General features: G+C 37.4%; 1 protein-coding gene and 1 long non-coding RNA gene across 6 annotated transcripts in view; one reads left to right on the top strand and one right to left on the bottom strand.

Annotated features, from left to right (window-relative positions):
- Positions 1-10120, top strand: part of ctnnd2a (catenin delta 2a) — a 276192-nt gene extending 266072 nt beyond the window's left edge. For all 5 annotated transcript variants that reach the window (XM_089125770.1, XM_089125769.1, XM_089125768.1 and 2 more), the window contains 3 exons: positions 4384-4515; positions 6048-6124; positions 8299-10120. In XM_089125770.1, coding sequence (XP_088981896.1) covers positions 4384-4515; positions 6048-6124; positions 8299-8559 — 470 coding nt within the window. In that variant the 3' untranslated portion in view covers positions 8560-10120. The remainder of the gene's footprint in view (positions 1-4383; positions 4516-6047; positions 6125-8298) is intronic.
- Positions 10121-12123: 2003 nt separating this feature from the next.
- Positions 12124-12927, bottom strand: LOC120476097 (uncharacterized). Its single transcript, XR_005622056.2, has 3 exons — positions 12805-12927; positions 12563-12576; positions 12124-12354 (listed from the first exon to the last, which is right to left on the bottom strand). It is a non-coding gene; the product is annotated as an uncharacterized LOC120476097 (long non-coding RNA).
- Positions 12928-18424: the final 5497 nt, after the last annotated feature.

Here is an 18424-nt window from a genome sequence, read left to right as displayed (position 1 = left end):
AACATGGCAGAAAGTGAGTGAGTTGGATCCTTTAGGCTGATTTTCAAAATCTTTTTGAGTGATTCATGAAAAGATCCAGGTCATAAGAGTTATTCTTTCATCAAACGGATTTATCTAAACACATTGTTTGTGTGTTTTTGCATGCAGACAAAAGTGTGTTGTCTTTGCATTCAATTCAGACTGCAAGCTCACATTAAATGTAAAATGTGATTCATTTTGCCGTGACACTGTGGATTCAGTTGACTAGCGCTATATGAAATTCGACGTAGAGAAGAGCTCGCATGATTGCAACATGCTCTCTGCAGCTTTTTTAAATAAATTGATTTGTTTTCTGCTTGTTTTTCTCTGTTAAATCACTGATGTATCCAGTCATCCTCTGGTTTGCAGCTAGTGTCATACTGTTTTGTTGTCTGCAGGCTTTTCCTCAATGGTTTGAGCTCTAGCGTTTGTCATAAAAATGGTACGGTAGATTCTTGCAGGAGATCAAAGCACACAGAGTTAGACAGAAAGAAGGAAGGTTGGAGAGCGAGTGGGTTGCTGTGCTTTTTAGCTCACACAGCATCAGAATGTGACATCAGTGTCCTCGCCTGTGCTACTAGATTAACATTTCCTGAGATACAGTACATGTCAAGAGCAAAAAAAATGGCAAACACTGCAATTATTTCTAATACCATGATCATGTCATTTTGTTGCAGCATTAGAGACATGCATTCACTCTGGGGGAAATAATATTTATGTGTTCATTATTACCAGTTCTGGCAACATTCAGAAAGAGATCCAGAAAGAGCCTTTCTGTTGTGCTAAGCTCTGATTTTAAATAATAATAATAATAATAGTAAATTGAACAAACCAGCATAGCAGGCGAGTTTAATGCATGTTTTAGTTCAAATTAAAGGCCATTTGATCACCCTCCTTCTCAGCACATTCTATCTTTTATCTTTTCAATAAAAAGAGCAGAAGGCTGTGACATCAAAAAAGTGAATCGCTCCCATTATAATCAACGAATATGCTGAAAGTGTTCATCTTTGAATTTGCAACACAGTTAGCAGAGTAGATTATGGTATTGTGCTTGGTGCACATGTGTGAATATTTTTATGTAGACTACTAACTAAAAAAAAAAAACATGTTGCTATCCTTTTTACTTACTAGTGTGACTAATATCAACTGACCACACATTAAAGGGATACTCCACTTTTTTTGGAAATATTCTCATTTTACCACTCCCCCAGAGTTAAACAGTTGGGTTTTACCGTTTTCAAATCCATTCAGCCGATTTATTTTGATATTTAGAAGAATATCAGTAACAAGATAGTTTCTGGTATATGGATATTCTCAAAATATCATCTGAATACATTCGATAATGGTAAAACCCAACTGTTTAACTCTGGTGGAGTGGTAAAATGAGCCTATTTCAAAAAAAAAAGTGGAGTATCCCTTTAAAATACACACTGATCAATGTGTGACTGAGGCTGTTGCTCAGTGAAGTTGGAGCTCTGCCTGGTCACTGCAGCCACATCAAGGAGTTTGGCATGAACTTCAATGCAGTTGACATGTTTTAGCTCACTTTTATAATTTAATCATGAAGCATTGAGGTGATGCTTCCAATGCCACCAGACAAGGCCTTCAAAAATACTTTTATGGGATGCCAAACCCTAAAAACACAGCGACTCATGCCTGGTGTGAGAGACCCGGGTTCGAATCCACTGTGAGACACCAATGTGTCCCTGAGCAAGACACTTAACACCTAGTTGCTCCAGAGGCGTGCGACCTCTGACATATATAGCAATGTAAGTCGCTTTGGATAAAAGCGTCAGCTAAATGAATAAATGTAAATGTAGCGTTGCCAGCTTTTACTGTATTACACATTGAGGGCAGCACTCAAGAGTTCTTAGAGAACAACTAAGTCCATTCCTGGTGTTTAAGTGGAAATATAAAATACTAATTGTATCTTCATTGGACCACAGGTGACAGCAAGCAATCTCCACAATATATGTTATAAAATACAATAAGTGATGTAGCTAAACACTTTCTTGAGTGTTTGACCCTCATGTTACATCACTGAGAAACAAGGGCAGGGTTGGCCTTCACATCTGAGTTTCATTGTCATACTGGCAAATTGTTGCTTTTCTTTGTCCCTTATGTGACATGGTTGGTCGAGTTAACTAACATTCAACAAATGCAAAATTGCATGATTTAATAGGAATTCACTTCCATTTGAGTGGAATTCATTGACAATAATGGTTGATTTTGCAAACTGTTGTGCATATTAGCTGGCATATCAAGGCATATTTCTCACAGAATCTAGTGTTTTTAGTGCTGTGGGCAAGTAGATATAAGTGATATAAGTGTAACAATAGCGATAATGTTCCTGTGGAGCTCAGACACAAAAGCCCTTTCGCCAGCAGAAATCAGTACAATCTGCAGTGGAGCACATCTCTCCCCAATATCCATTTTTCTTACATGTCTTTCGAAACATATTGTTTTCATTTTCTACCATTAAGGACAGGACTGTTCTGTAAAGTCAAAGCCTTACCTGAAGAAAATCAAATCAGCATGAACTGCACATTAAGTTAAATGCATCAGTATTGATTTCCTGCAAAACTGTGTTGCGTGTTTCTCAGAATCCATATTCGTGAGGTTTATGGAAACATGACCGGAGCCTTTGAGAGTTTCCGCGCTTGTTGACTCAATAACAGTCGGAGCTTCTCGATATTTAAGACGTTGACTCCCTGACGAAGGCTAGTATGCCAAAACGCTGCGTTTTTAATCTTTCTAAAGAGAGTGCCTTGGAGTTTCCTGAATTTTTGCAAAATTTGGTTATCCCATCCAAAGAGCACCTCAAGCTAACATTTTGAGTCCTGGAAGCGCTCCTCTACAGACATTTGGTAAATTTAAGACTGATAATCAGCAATGTGCATATTTTTGCAAAATGATGCATTGTTGAGGAGCAATGATTAGGAGTCATATCAAGGCAATTTAGAGGAGGCTAAATCACTTGCAGATATAATCTGATTATGGGTTTGAAATGATTAGCATGCTAATCTTTCTCTTGACCATTGTGGATAGAGTGGTGCTTAAAGCTATTATGTGTTTTATTGGTGAAAACTGGAGTCTGTTAAAGAGCGTGTGTATATGAGCCGGTTTATGTGTTGTGGTCAGGGCTGATCTGTGTATGTGTGTGTGTGTTTGTATATGTGGGTGTGTCTAAATACCTCTGTGCTGGCCAAAGAGGTCTTCCGTGCCCGTGAGCCCTCGGGTAGCTGTGTGCTTTGGAGATAGTGCCGCTGCCCAGGATCCAGGCTCTATCAGACCAGGCTGTGGGAGGGCCGGAGGGGGAGTGGCGCTGATCCGGTTAGAGCATTGAGGCTGGAAGGGATTTTTAGGCACGGAGGGAAGACTCATTCCCGATCTCTATGACCTTCATACAGATGTTCTGAACGGCCTGAATGTACTTCAAGTGATACAGTTTGATCAAACAAGATGCATATTACTAGGATATTGGCTGTTAATTAGTACATATAAAGCACATATTAATGCCTTATTATTCTGCATGACTATTTTCTACATCCAAATACCTAAACTTAACAACTACCTTACTAACTTTTAATAAGCAGTAATTAGGAGTTTGCTGAGGCGAAGTGATAGTTAATAGTGAGAATTGGACCCTATAACTAAAGTGTTAGCAAACAAGAATGCTGCCTTTATAATAATTCTGTCTGAAGGAATGGTGGAGATGTATAGTTGTGATGAATTTTAATTAACTTGTGCACATTAATAGCATTTCCAAAGTCTGTGGCATTTCCAGAGATAAGCAATTTTTCTGTCCACACAATGGGATGTGACACAATCACAGCCAATCGGAATAAATTTGATGTTTAATATACAGTTATGAGGTACCCAACCATGTAGCAACATTCTTATAACTACTCAATTTTCTTTTGTGCTTTGACTTTTTATTTTATTTTAGAGAATGGCATTTCAAGGACAAAAATAGAGTGTTTTGTGTGATTTATTATTTCTCGTGACTTGGGAAAGCGGGCTATTGAAGACCTGTTGGAAACGTCCTTCATGCTGTCATGCTAAACAGCACTAATCATGAATAATGATGAACATCTCTGCATGTCCAGACTCTCATACAGGCAGGAAACGATGAACAAAGTCAGTAAGAAACAGAGAGAAACAAAATAATTTGTACAAAATAAACTGAGGGTTGGGGCAAGGGGGGAGCAGAGAATTGAAAAGTTCAAGTTGGTTACACCAAAATGAGAATAGGCAAACAGAACAACGACGGCTAAAAGAGAGAGAAAGCTACAAAGTGTGAAATCAGGCCAGTGTGTCTCCAGATGCTCATAAGAAGGGTTTGTGTGATTATTTGGATTGCAGCCAGCGCCCCCGCCTCACCCAGAGAGATGATCAGCCTCAAGGACAGGAAGAGCGACTACGACTCCACTGGAACCAACGCCGGTTACCATGGAAACAAAGGAGAGCACACCTCCAGAAAAGACACGATGGCAGGTGGGTCTAACTTTAAGAGAAAGAGGAGATAGAGAGTTTGAAGCACTTTACAGCAAGTAAACTATATACACTTAAAGAACTGTGGGTTCCACTTTGTTTTCTGTGCTTTTTATGTATATATACTGTAAATATTAAGGTGGGTACAATAATTCTAGTTGGACTGATGTATGATCCATTATTAAAGGGACACTATGCAGGAATTCCGTTTTTGTCAAACAATGACCCCTAGAGTTGCTGTGGAGTACTTGTGTTTAACATTACTGTCGTAAATACCACTCACTCAGAGCGTGACGTGTCACATAGTATACAATAGTGCATTGTGTTTAATTTGCGTTTGATAGTGGTGAGAATTTTTACATGATTAAATAGATTTGCCTATCCCCGTGTACTTTAATGGTCCAGTGGTAGAACTTTTGCCAGGTGTGTCAGAAGTTTTGGGTTCTAATCCGCACTAGTAGTATAGTTTATTTTCCTCATCAAAACCGATTGTTTATTAGTGGTGGTACATCAAGCAGGGACACGTTTTTGTGCATTAGGTTTTGTGATTTCACCGTAACAAATATTGAGAGTCTCTCAGTCCCCAAAGGATTGAAACGCGCTTCAGTGTGAAGATGCGTCACAACAGAGTACTGTATGTGGCACTGATCGCAGCGGCAACGAGCACTTTGGTCACTTGATTTCAAAAACACATTTCAGATCGACACTTATTTAACAAATGAACATAATGAAAGCTCAACTAGAGTTAACTGGGGATGTTTTATTTGTTTGTATTGGTGCATCCGTGCTGCAAGATGTTTCAATGGGGACATATCACACCCGCAAATTACGCCTATGCTTGTGTCCGACTCCTCGCTCGGTCAGTCTGTGGTTTCCTCTTTCTCTGTTCCTCCGAATAGAATAGCAGCTTTCCTAGCTTTCTGCCTCTTATATGCCGGCTCAGCCATGACGAGATTATTGTGGAAAAACTCCATCCCTCTCGACCTTGTTCCTGGATTAGGGTGTGTATGTGTGCAGTGCCGTAAAGGAATATGTTACATCGCGAGAGTGGATATCACGCGATACTTCCTGACGCCGGCAGCCCGCCGGACCAAAGTTGCAAGTCATATTTGGCGAGACGGCCATTATTCAACCAGAAAGAAGTCATATAACCAACTCAAAAACCTTGAAGCTGTTCAGTTAAGCTAAAAAAGCTGCGTAGTGTCCCTTTAATTGAGTGTAATTTGTAGATAGATAGATAGATAGATAGATAGATAGATAGATAGATAGATAGATAGATAGATAGATAGATAGATAGATAGATAGATAGATAGATAGATAGATAGATAGATAGATAGATAGATAGATAGATAGATAGATAGATAGATCGATCGATCGATCGATCTGCCAGTGCATCTTATAAAAGGTTGGATTTGTTTCAGTCAGTTCCAGAGTGTTTCATAGTTGTTTAATGGTTGATTTATTTAGTAAAATTCAGTTTTTTTTAAACAGTAAAACATTCTCTGCACACTCAGATTCTCTCTTTCATCCCGCAGTTCAAACCTCCTGTGGAACATCCACATTGTTCCGGAACTCGTACGAGACTTCAAATGACGAGATCAAACACAACCAGGTGAGCGATGAATCAGCCTGAGATGACTCAACTAACCAGGGTCAAACAGGGACTGCAGCATGTGAAACGTGTCTCCGGCTGTGGAAATCCTGCCTAAAATCAGACGCCATTTACATTTACTACAACTGTTATGCGGTTATGTGAGGATAAGTCATTAGCGCATGTTTTCAACGCAAGGCAGATGTCTATCTACCAATCCAGAACTGTGTTGGCAAACAAAAGCATGAAGATGTATTCATTCTTGCATAGACCTGTCAGATGTTGTTTATTTGACTTTGTGAATGCCAATGAATAGCAACTACTGTATATGCTTCCAAGGGATGAAGTATATTTGGCACTTTGGCCATATAGAAGATATATTACTTCTGCTTGACAAGGTTCATAATGGTAAATTTTCCGATTTCATATGGATAAAGTTTGCCAGATGTCCCTGGCACGCTTCTGAAATACAGCGTATGTTGAGCTAGTTGACGGTAATGCTTTCCCAGACGAGCAGCTGCGAGGAGGCTGGGTGCCGATAAGCCTGGCTTCCACATGGATCTTTCTTTCTGTAGCTGGAGAGCATTCAGCTCTGCATCTTTTTCAATTAGTAACATCTCATTTTCTGCTCCGAGTCTCTCTGTTATCCAAAGCAGCTCTGAATGGACTGAATAACATGAATTTAAAGGGTTAGTTCACTCAAAAATGAACATTTTGTGATCGTTTACCAACTCATGTGGTTCCAAACTTTAGCACGACTTGCTGACTTCCATGGAAAACGAAGAGAAAACATTATGAAGAATGCAGAATGTTATGATATTTTAGATCTTTATCTGCATATGAAAAAAGATCAGTGTGACCTTTCCCCTGTGTTTCACTGAATAGTCATATGGGTTTGGAATGAGTTGAGAATTGAGAATGAGTATATAATGGAATGTACATTTTTTATTTCATTAACAAACCCAATCAGGTATAAAGATTCAACAGGGCAAGATTTGTTTGGGTTGTGTCAGTAGTTCAGGTTTTAAATTATGTCTAAATTTTCACTGAACTTTTTATTATGTTCAAATGAATAATTTGTAGTGTATATACTGTATAGGTTTATATATACTGTGTGTGTGTGTGTGTGTGTGTATATATATATGTATATATATATATATATATATATATGTACATATACATGCAAGCGCACACATATACGTAAATACACACACATTAAATGGGATTAATCGCGATTAATCGATCTGACAGCACTAATAATTTTACATATCTAATTGTAAATGTATATTTGTATTATTTATTACATATTTTATATATTTTTTAACAAATATTTCTGTATTTATTAATTAATATTATTATCATCGTTTAATCGATTTGACAGCACTAATAATTTTACATATATAATTGTAAATGTATATTTGTATTATTTATTACATATTTTATAAAAAAAAATTTAACAAATATTTCTATATTTATTAAATTAATAGTATTATTATCGATTAATCGATTTGACAGCACTAATAATTTTGCATATCTAATTGTAAATGTATATTTGTATTATTTATTACATATTTTATACATTTTTTAACAAATATTTCTATATTTATTAATATTATTATTATACATTTTTCTTACACTTTTAAAGAAATATTAAATATTATGGTTTTTTTTTACAAAGTCATGCATTAATAGCTGTAAATTATTGAAGTTTTAAGTATATTAAAAAATCCAAGACAAATAAAATGTGAAATAATAGCTGTAAATTAAATAATTATACAGGAAACTCTTAAGACGGCAATAATTCATAAATATATACAGTACATGGCCAAACATTACTAACTAATTTGTAATTTTCAACCGATTTTTACTGATGCTACCAAGACTATCACAAGTCATTCTTGCACGTTTAACAAAAACTCAAAGATAGTTTTACCTACGTAGCTGACGAGATAAAAAAAAAAAAGTTGACTAGTAGAATTTGCACCCAAATGTCACAGAAAACTAAATGTTGATGTTTGCAAGGCATAAAAATACCGGTAGGCCTACATTTATCAAAAAAAAAAATGGATATAGCCATCCTTATTGTTAAGCACATCAGCTTGGAATAGAGGAAAAGGCAGCTGACTTTTCCTTCGAAATATTTCCTTCGAGCCCCTGGACGCAAACTTCACTCACAAATGCTTCTTTCTTCACAGGTCCCAGTGCCTCCCGCACCACAGGAGCCCCCGCACAAGGACTACGAGGCCTACCCCATCTATCAAAACTCCACTAGGAACTTTGAGGAGCCATTTTTTGAGGATCAGGCCCATCGCCCCCCTCCCGCCAACGATCTGAATATGCACCTGGGACTCAAGTCCACCGGAAACTACGTGGACTTCTACTCCGCCGCCCGGCCCTATAGCGAACTCAACTACGAAACGAGTCACTACCCCGCGTCCCCCGACTCTTGGGTTTAGGACTTGGAGCACGTCGAGAGGCCGGGAAACTGCATGTGCATGTGTGTCACAAAACATTTTTCAGAGAGTTTTGTTCATCTAAGCTGATTCCATGGTGAAAATGAGTGAGGAAAAAAAAAAAGAAAGAAAGCGAAAGAGAAAAGAAGGCCTTGACAGAGAGAGAACGAATGCGCGTGAGATGAGAAAGAGCACGTACTTTAAAGAGAAAAGAAAGCTTAACCTTTGGTGTAGAAAGTGGGTTTGTATTGAAAGGTATTTGAAAAGTGTAAAAGGAAAAAAGACGAATAGTTGAAGGCGGCGAAGTGTGTAAGCACAAGAAAATTAAGTTTGTAAAACGAGCTATGGGAACAGCTTTTCACCTTTTTCTAAACTTTCTTTTCACGTCACAGTGGATAAAAAGCTTTTTTTTTCACATTTTTCCCCTCTATTTTTATTTGATCTTTTTTAATTTGATGTAAAGTATTTAGAGATGCATTACACAAGTGCATTGTGTAAATTACACAGACCACTCGGTTCTTCCTGTGGCTTTAGGTATTTGTTTTACAATACAAAGAAAAAGACAAAAAAAAAAGTCCTTGGAGAGATGTATTAACCTTCAATGTCCCTTTCCCAAAATTTCATTCGAAGAGCAAGGATGTATTTGCCAGTATCGTTCATTCTGAAAATGTGAATATGTCTGTGGCAACTAAAAACAAAAAGCAGATGAAGACCGGAGCATCATTCCACTCTCCTCTCCTTTCCTCTCCTTGTCGATGAAGTGCTTTCTCACTGCCCACAAAAATAGATGTAGATTTTTGACATAGATTAATTTTTTATTTCACTTTTTTCTTTCTTGATGACTCGGTGTGGAAGAAAAAATAAATGCGGCTACTTAATCATCCATATTTGCAGGAAAACTGTCTGTTTTAGACCGTGATCTCGGTTTTCTGTGCTAAATGACTGTGCCAAATTTTCAAATCTCTTCAATCAGCACTGGAGACATTTTCTTTGAGTTTTTCAGTTAAAAATTCCTTCGATTTGTACATGCATTTTTTTTTTCATAAGTGTGTTTTACTGGAATTAAGCGAGTCTAGAAAACACTGGAATACTACCAGGAGGGCAAAACTTAACTTTGCAAGCTTAATTCCCTCCAAAGATGTACAAAAAAACCTGTCTTTCAATGTTAGTTGAGTGTGTGCTGTACGTCGATCAGTGTTTTATATGAGAGGCTTTGTTTCTGACAGGTTGCTTCTACTGTTTGACTTGACAAGAGATGATGAACTGCTACACTGAGATGTTAATAGAGAATGATAAATATATAAATATGAATATAAATATAGATCTATATAATTTTTATGTGCAGATGTCAGTGTCACTGAAAGCAACAAACCCGAGAAGACTAGTATAAAAAAAAAAAACGATTCTGTTTACCTTCATGTTCTGATTCCAACAGAGAAAAGAGAAAATGAAACTTGAAATGTGGACCTGGTACCAGTTGTGTTGTTACCAAGCTACAAAAATAATCACGCTGGATTTGGATTTTGTTCTGATGTCAGGACAATAAATTACTCTTTGCGATTTGAAGCTGTGTTCTTATGTCCACTAGACTTGCCGTGATATTCACACCGAATGTTTTCGCTTTCAAACCAGTTACACCAGTATTACCACTAGGGGGCGGTGGTGCTATGGGGTAAGTTTCGCTACACGTTTAGCACAAGGCAGTAGCCACGTTTCCTTTACTCTTTAAATTGCGCAAATTTTAAATACGACCAATGGAAACACGTCAATTGCACAAAAACGTCCATATATCGCAAAAAAAATTCTACACTCACATGAGGTGGTTTTTCAGGCAGCTCGAAAACGGAATATTTCGCAAAACTGGAATGGAAACGTTTTTCCGCATTTACAGGTTACCTGGCGTACGTTAAAGTTGATCATTCTTTAAAGAAGTCGCGGTATGTTATGGACAGAAGATGAGACGATGTTCTTTATTAAACTCAATACGGGATTCTAAACAACAAAGAAATGAAACACCTCACATGTGGGCTTCCCATTATTGCTTGGATAACACGCCTGCGTCTTCCTCAATTAAATTAATAATGGATAGTGCTGTTGCCATGATTTCTGGAATGACTCCGCGAAGCAAAATCGAAGAACAAACTGGTGTGATGTCATTTTGAGCAAAATCAAACCAAAACAAAGTTTGTTTGGAGTTCGAAATAGCTTGCCAAAGAAAACGTTCTGGTAAAGTTCCAACTAAACACCTGCAAATTGGTGCATTGCAATTACGTGATGTGCTCTTTGGATCCGCCTACTTCTAAAAATCCTTTATTCAAATTTAGTACAATTTCGTTATGATTCAAAGTGAACCTCCTACTTCGGCCCTATTCCAAATGGCACACGTCATATGCACTTACAGTCTTGTGGAGTTGCAATGGCGTGCACGTGATAGTGAAGTCCACGAGAATGTAGGATGTCCCATTTGTCGTTTTAGGTTTTAGAAGGGTGCTTGCAAGCGCCCCTTTTGCGATCAATATGCACAGCAGCAGACTTCTTCCCATCACTCAAAGTGACGTGACATCACGAAAATGACGACTCTTTGGAAGACCACAAGTGTTAAGGGGGCCATTTGGGACAGGGCCTACTTCAGGCAAAATTTTGAAGTGGACACATACAATGGCCACTTTACGATCCCATGTGGCCACAGGAGAGGATGTGTGAATGACAGTGGCTTCAACGCATAATGCAAATGTTGGAAGGTGACATGACAATCATAGCAGTATGTCCTACGCTATCTCACGACCAATTCGTACGAATTCGTACGAGTGATTCAAAAGTGGCTAATACATACGACCTCACTCGTGCGAATTTGTCTAAACCCACGTGACGGTTATTTTTAGGGGCGGGGTCAGGGGTAGGTCATTCGTACGAATTCATACGAATTGGCTAATTCGTAAAATATGTACGATTTAGCAAAATCGTACTAATTCGTACGAGTGAGGTCGTACAAATTGTTACGAATTAGCCACCTCGTAAAATTCGTACGAATTCCGGTGAGATCGGGTTGGTATGTCCAGATTACATTTATACACACATTCATCCTTTATAAAACATACTTTTTAGCAGTTGAAAAGTAAGTACTTGTCCAAGATAAGTTCCTACTGCGTCTGAAATGTGATTTCAGACCCTGAAATGCCTCGATTATATGCTTGATTTTCTTTGGGGAACTTACATGTCACTATATTCCTCATTTATATAATTCACGCCCAAGGCTACACAAAAAAAGGGGGCGAGGCCTGGTTGAGTTTTGTTAGTATCGGTGTATCTTGAAACTCGCAGTTATGGTAAGGACTCTCAAAGTGGTTGACCAATCACAACACACTGGTCCAGCTGACCAATGAGAGCGCATTGTTCTTTTCAAAAGGAGGGGCTTCATCGAGACAGGAAGTAAACCAGTGTTACTGACAGACTGTGAAGAGAGGTGCTGTAACAATACAAAATATGTTAAAAAATACTGTATGTGTGATGTGTGTGTTTATCAGAAGGAAAGAAATGTAGAAATGCATACAATGCATTATGTATGTTTGAAAGGGCATACATAATATGGCCTCTTTAATGTGGTACTATGTTAAGTAGTGTTTTTTAAAGATTCCAAACAGCAAATGTCTTTTAAACATTTGGAGACTGCCCAAGTAGGATTACCCACAATTCATTTTATTGATCTGCTCCTCAACCACTTCCAGTCGGGTGCCGTATTGTCAGATCCACATCCATCCGAATGCTCTATCACCGTGATGAGAGACTACGGAGTGTTCCCTAGGAAACAGAAAAACAGAAGTGGGAGGGGCTGGTGTTGAATCCTTCCCATAATCCATAGCTCAGTGGAGAGCACAGTTTCAGAGTGTTACATCCACAGAAGGCTTTGCAGGATGTACAACAGTGGTCTTTTGTGCCAATTTAGGTTACCGAACAATTCGCACATGGGCACACAGACGTGAAGAGAGGGCCTGGAATCTCTTATTACCTGTAGCAGGTGACCTAACAAAAAAACACATCCAATTTGTTACCAAAGTGCTGCACGGAAGACTGAAAACATACAAAACAATTGATAAAACATTTTTAAAACAAGATAAGAACATCACTTTTAAATATTTAAAAAGATAAAATGGATAAACGGTAAAACTATGAGCACATGGATTCTCTTAGTGAAGGAGGATGTGGCGGCTCATGCTTGGTGAGGCATTATGGGGATTAAGTAACAGGCACCTTAAATTTAGCCTTTTGAGATCTCATTTCCTGTCAGTGTGAGTATTGTCATTACTTCTCTCCTTCCAGGGGCAGAGTTCCAGCATCCAGCACTGAAGAGAGCAGGAAGGACATACAGAAATGAGATGTGTGTTCTGATCTGTGGCACAACAATGAGGGTCATGATGGTCATGGAAATGTAAGGGAATTGTAAAATTGATTTTGAAGTGAAAGTCATGGAAAAAGCCACATGTTTTTCTAGGTTTGCTCTGCTCTGGAATATTGCATCAGATATAGTAGCTGGAGTCAAACTTGCCCTCGAGCCATCGTGATATCATCAGCCTGTCCGCTGAGGGTCTTATTGGAGACATTTGTACACTAGTAAGTGTCCTTGTTGGTTTTTTTTTTCTGACACACAACTTGAAATCTGCCTGAGCGATATCTGGTAAAATTCTTCCCTATAAGCAAGTCATTTTTGAAAGAAATCTCTTATGCTCAAAAGGCTGCATTTATTTGATTAAAATACAGCAAAACAGTCATATTGTGAAATATTATTACGATATAAAATATCTGTTTTCTATGTTACATATATTTTAAAATGTAATTTATTCCTGTGATGACACTGTAAATGTCTTTACTGTCACTTTTGAATCCTTGCTGGATAGAAAAAAGAAAGAAAATTAATGAACTTTTGAAAGATATTGGAAATTCTATAAAACAAGGCCTATTTATTAATTAGTAAATGCATTAAAGGGATAGTCCACTTTTTTGGAAATAGGCTCATTGTACCATTCCCCTAGAGTTAAACAGTTGGGTTTTACCGTTTTCGAATGTATTCAGCCGATTTTCTGATATTTAGATATTTCTGATATTTTCCATAGTATATGGTATCAATGAGACCAGAAACTGTATGTCTGGTTACTGATATTCTTCTAAATATCAGAAAATCAGCTGAATGGATTTGAAAATGATGGTCGCTAGACAGCCTGCTTTTGGTCTGCTAGCTGCTGCAATGCATTGACAATCGACACAAAATTAAGGATAATTTTTGCCTTTAATATCTCAAGAAGATGAATCTTTCCCGTAGTGCAAGCTAAACTTGCGTAATATGAGAGAACTATGTTTACAGCATTTATGAATCTTTGTCAATAATATACAAAATTTGATGTTAGTGCATTAACTAATTTTTACAAATACAACTTTTTATCTTAAAAATTAATGTTGAGATTAACTTATTACCCATTTCGGTAACACTTTACAATAAGGTAATTACTTAGCGACTTATAATGAACTGCACTTCTTCACCATTTATTAATCTCAATTAATGTTAATTTCAACATTAACAAATACATTATTAAAATCAAAGTTCTATTTGTTAACATTAGCTAATGCACTGTGAGCTAACATGAACAAACAACGAATGGCTGTATTTTTATTAACTAACTTTAACAAAGATTACTAAATACTGTGACAAATGTATTGCTCGTTGTTAGTTTTAAACTAACATTACAATACATGAACTAATATTAACAAATGAAACCTTATTGTAAAGTGTCACCAGCATAATTTCTGTAGAAATATTGTTCATTGTCATAGTGTTATGTGTAATATTGTGTATTGTGCAGTGTGTTCTTGTTTTCAAGACACTCCCTGACACATGCACAGTAGCCTAGCCTACTACAGGAACAAAATATGGATTTTCTTGCAATAAACAAAAGTCTTGAGTCCTAGACCATTTACAAAATACCATAATTGGATTTGTCTATATTTGAGTCGATAATGTTAAATTAGATTAGCATTTTTTGGACACTTGAATTCTAGGATATTAGTCTGAATGTTAGCAGTTGTAGAGCACTTGTCTCAGTTATAGCCTGTAAATGTTACTGACTCGCAGGTTGAAGTATTTCAATGCAAGACTCAGAGTCAGACCTTCACTGTCTCGTCCCCTCGGCACTGTGAAGTTGTAAATTCAAAGAGACTGTAGAATAGCTCAATTTCCCCTGAACTCTTGCAATGATTAAGTGTTCAATATCCAAAGTTTCATTTTCAGTGTGTCCCACCTCACACTGGGATTATAATCTAATGTGGCATGAAAATAGGTCTTCAATTCAACTATGTGATTCATTTTATGCCAGGGCAAATACGGCAAGCAGCTCGAAACCCATCTCTCTTTCATAGCTACTGTTGACAGTGACACATCCATGAATTAGAACCCCCTAAAATGCAGATTTGCCACAAAATCAATTTCTGTGCCGACAAAAGTTAAACAAAAGAATCATCATCCCACTGCGGATTAAATTATTCATGAAGGGAAAATGAATTTTTGTCAGGATTCATTTTGGACTGAACAGGGTTGTTAGCATAGGCATCTGTGAATGTCAGCGCTACATCTTTGTGCCAGATATGATTACATCATTGTTTCTTTCCAAAATGAACAATAGCTTATTTTTCATGTAATGGGGAATATGAAGAGGAGATATAGGACCATAAAGATTGTATGCATTGTAAAATTATTTTAAGCTCAGTTAAACTCATTCTGCTCCACAATTAAATACACTCTCAGGAAAAGGCACAGAAGCTGTCACTGGGGCAGAACCCTTTCAAAAGGTAGGATCCACTTTTACCTTATTTACCCTTCGAGTGTATTAGCTGTGTTGGGGGGTAACAAATAACTAAAGTTATGTAATCAGATTACCCTTTTCAAATAACTGGTAGAGTAACGCAGCATTGCTTTTAAATTGACAAAATATCTGAGTTACTTTTTCAAATTGGCAACGCACTTTGTTTTCTCATTTATTGACTGACAGCTTTCGAGTTTCCATGTTGAGAGAAATCAAAAGTAAGCGAGGCGTTGTGAACTTGTGAGTGCGCTGCGTAAACATTATGCTTATTGTATTTGTTGACTAAATTTACTCATCCATACTCAGTCTCAGTCATGTATCATACATTTACTCATCTCGCGTGCACACAAATAGATTCAGTATTCCTCAAAAGTAATAGAAACAGTGAAATACAAACATAGAATAAATAATAATCTTCAGAAAATCAGGAGGTAATTTATAATGAAACCATAATTTATTTGAGAGACAAAGTAGTTTTAGCAGCTTTCTTATTAGCTGATAAACAAAGAGAGTCATAAAATAATTTTAAATCAACACAAAAAAAGTCTAAAGTTGGGCATCCATCTCCTTTGACCCCGAGTCCCAAATCAAAAGAATGTCTCAACACATTCACAACCTCAAAAGTAAAGAGTTTTCCAATTCAAATATACTAATAAGCTAGTATGACTTAAGCCCCTTTCACACAGCGAGTTGATCCCAGGAAATTGCCGGCAAATTGCCAGAACGCCTTCTGTGTGAACGCAAACACGACCTGGGATTGCTTCTGGGATTGATCCCAGGTTGGGGACCTAGTAACATTGCCGTAATCAGTCCCGGAACGCGCGCTGTGTGAACAAAAGCCAGGACCAATGCCGTAAAGGATGTGTCTTTAGTGATGACGCTCGTGCCATCGCGCGACTCTGTTGCTCTTAGAAGAAAGTTTGTGTTCGTCATCAACAAAGAAAGGACGAACAAATACCTGCAAACTAGGGCTGCACGTTTTCAAGTTTTTCATTAACCGTTAACCGAGGCCCTTTCGGTTAATACTCGGTTAACCTATAGTGTGCGCGCCGCAACCTCGATACAGAGTTATTTTTTAACACCTTTAATAACTGGTTGGACCCCATTTGAAACGAAATTAATTTATAGAAATAAAACGCAGTGGTAAGTTCAGAGCAGTAAAGCCGCGTTTCCATCACCCTTCAAACTGAAATTGCCAACTGAAAATACGCACATGGCAATTCCATTTCGCAAAAACTCCGTGTCCGCAAATAATAATAATAATTATCATTATTGTAACATTTTATAGGCTGCATATGTAGAAGACGCTTTTATCCAAAAAAGGAGCAAAGCACAAATAAACACAATATTTTGACGCATATCCAGTGTGCATGTGGAGGCTGCGAGACGCCCATGAAGATAAACATCACTTTAGTCTTCTTCTGCAGGTTTGTTGGAGCTGCGCCAAGCTGCGCCCTCTACTGTACAGGCGTGAATTTGCATTTCCTTCAGCCTGATGCTTTAAAATAACTTTCCAAACACTGCATTTTTTTTTTTTTTAAATATATTTTAGGTTTAGTCATTTTGGTTTCATTTTTAAAGTGACGTTTGATTTTTTTCATTGTAAATAATATTAAAATAATAATTGTAGGCCTACTGTAATTCTATAAAACAATGTCGATTAGAGTGGTCACTATTTTAAAATAGCTACTAAGAGATATTACTACATGAGATGAGAGTTGGGGGTAGGGATGGGCATAATTGTCATGAAAATATGTGAAAATATTAAAACGGGGGGAGGGGAGGGGGGTAAAATTATTTGCGGACATTTCAGGTTGTCAATGTTAGAGGAACAAAAGGTCTCAGTGATTAGAGCATGATCCAAGTTTACATAAAGCTCCCATCAATATACGTCCACATTATTGACAGTCAGTCAGTCATGGCACAAGCTATAGCCTACATATCAGAAGCTTGTAGACCCCCTAAACCATATTTCATAACTGTTTTATTGCCTTTCACCGTACAGTGTTTATTAAACTCAGAGCCACATTGCTTTTTGAGCTCAGTGAGGATGTATTTCCTTTCATGATCGGATACACTTCACCTAGCAACTAATCTAACAGCTAACAGTTGATGCTGCAAACAATTCTGCTCCATCACAATAAACTCTACAGTATATTGATTTGAATGGTGTTTTCATTATTTTACCAGCAGCCTAAAAAGTGCCATTACATGTATGGCTTGTTTCAAATTGAAGATTCCTGTCATTTATTAAAGCATTAGTCTCCCATCTAGTGGTCATGATTCACCTCAGTGTAAATTCATCAACACAATTCATCAGATGAATTTGCACAACTTGCAGTGCAATAGGGCACACATTTGAGATTTATCTAGGCCTATTGAAGAACTGCTTTATGTACTTGTGAAGAACAGAATTTGATTTACTGATACTGACAAACAATACTAAGAAATTGTGTTTGCATCACAGCCTTTTACTCAGATAGCCTTACTGGGCCAAACTCTGGCACTTTGGTAGGCTATGATATGATTCTGCATACAATAATAAAATATAAGGATTTAGATTTCAAATATGCGTTCCTCTGTGTCTATTTAAGGTAACTCCATTATGGTAGGCCACTAGTGAAGACTGACAAGATTCATTTTCCCCCATAGTGCACATTGTATTTTTAATGAGAACAGTGTGCTTTCTTGACTTCTAACCCAGATTCAAATAGAGCAGTGATTTGCTGTCTATTTACACTTTCAGCAATGTTCTTGAGTTAAGCGAACAGTTTTCCAGACATAGATAGGCTAACCCATTTTGTTAAAGGTTATTATGCCTGCTAACACTTTCCAGACATTATTTTTACCCTTCAAACATAAACCGAGTATATTGACAGCTTATAATAATGATTTAATCATATGCGAGTCATATTTTGCATGATTTTAAACATACTACTACTGATTTGTGGCGCTTTTTTCTCATTTTAAATTTCTTTAAATCACCTGTTTCCAAAATATGCGACCTGTAAGCTTATTAG

Source organism: Pimephales promelas, chromosome 22, assembly GCF_988280905.1.
Source record: "Pimephales promelas chromosome 22, fPimPro1.hap1.1, whole genome shotgun sequence".
Taxonomy (NCBI): domain Eukaryota; kingdom Metazoa; phylum Chordata; class Actinopteri; order Cypriniformes; family Leuciscidae; genus Pimephales; species Pimephales promelas.
This window is presented reverse-complemented; position numbering and strand designations above follow the sequence as displayed.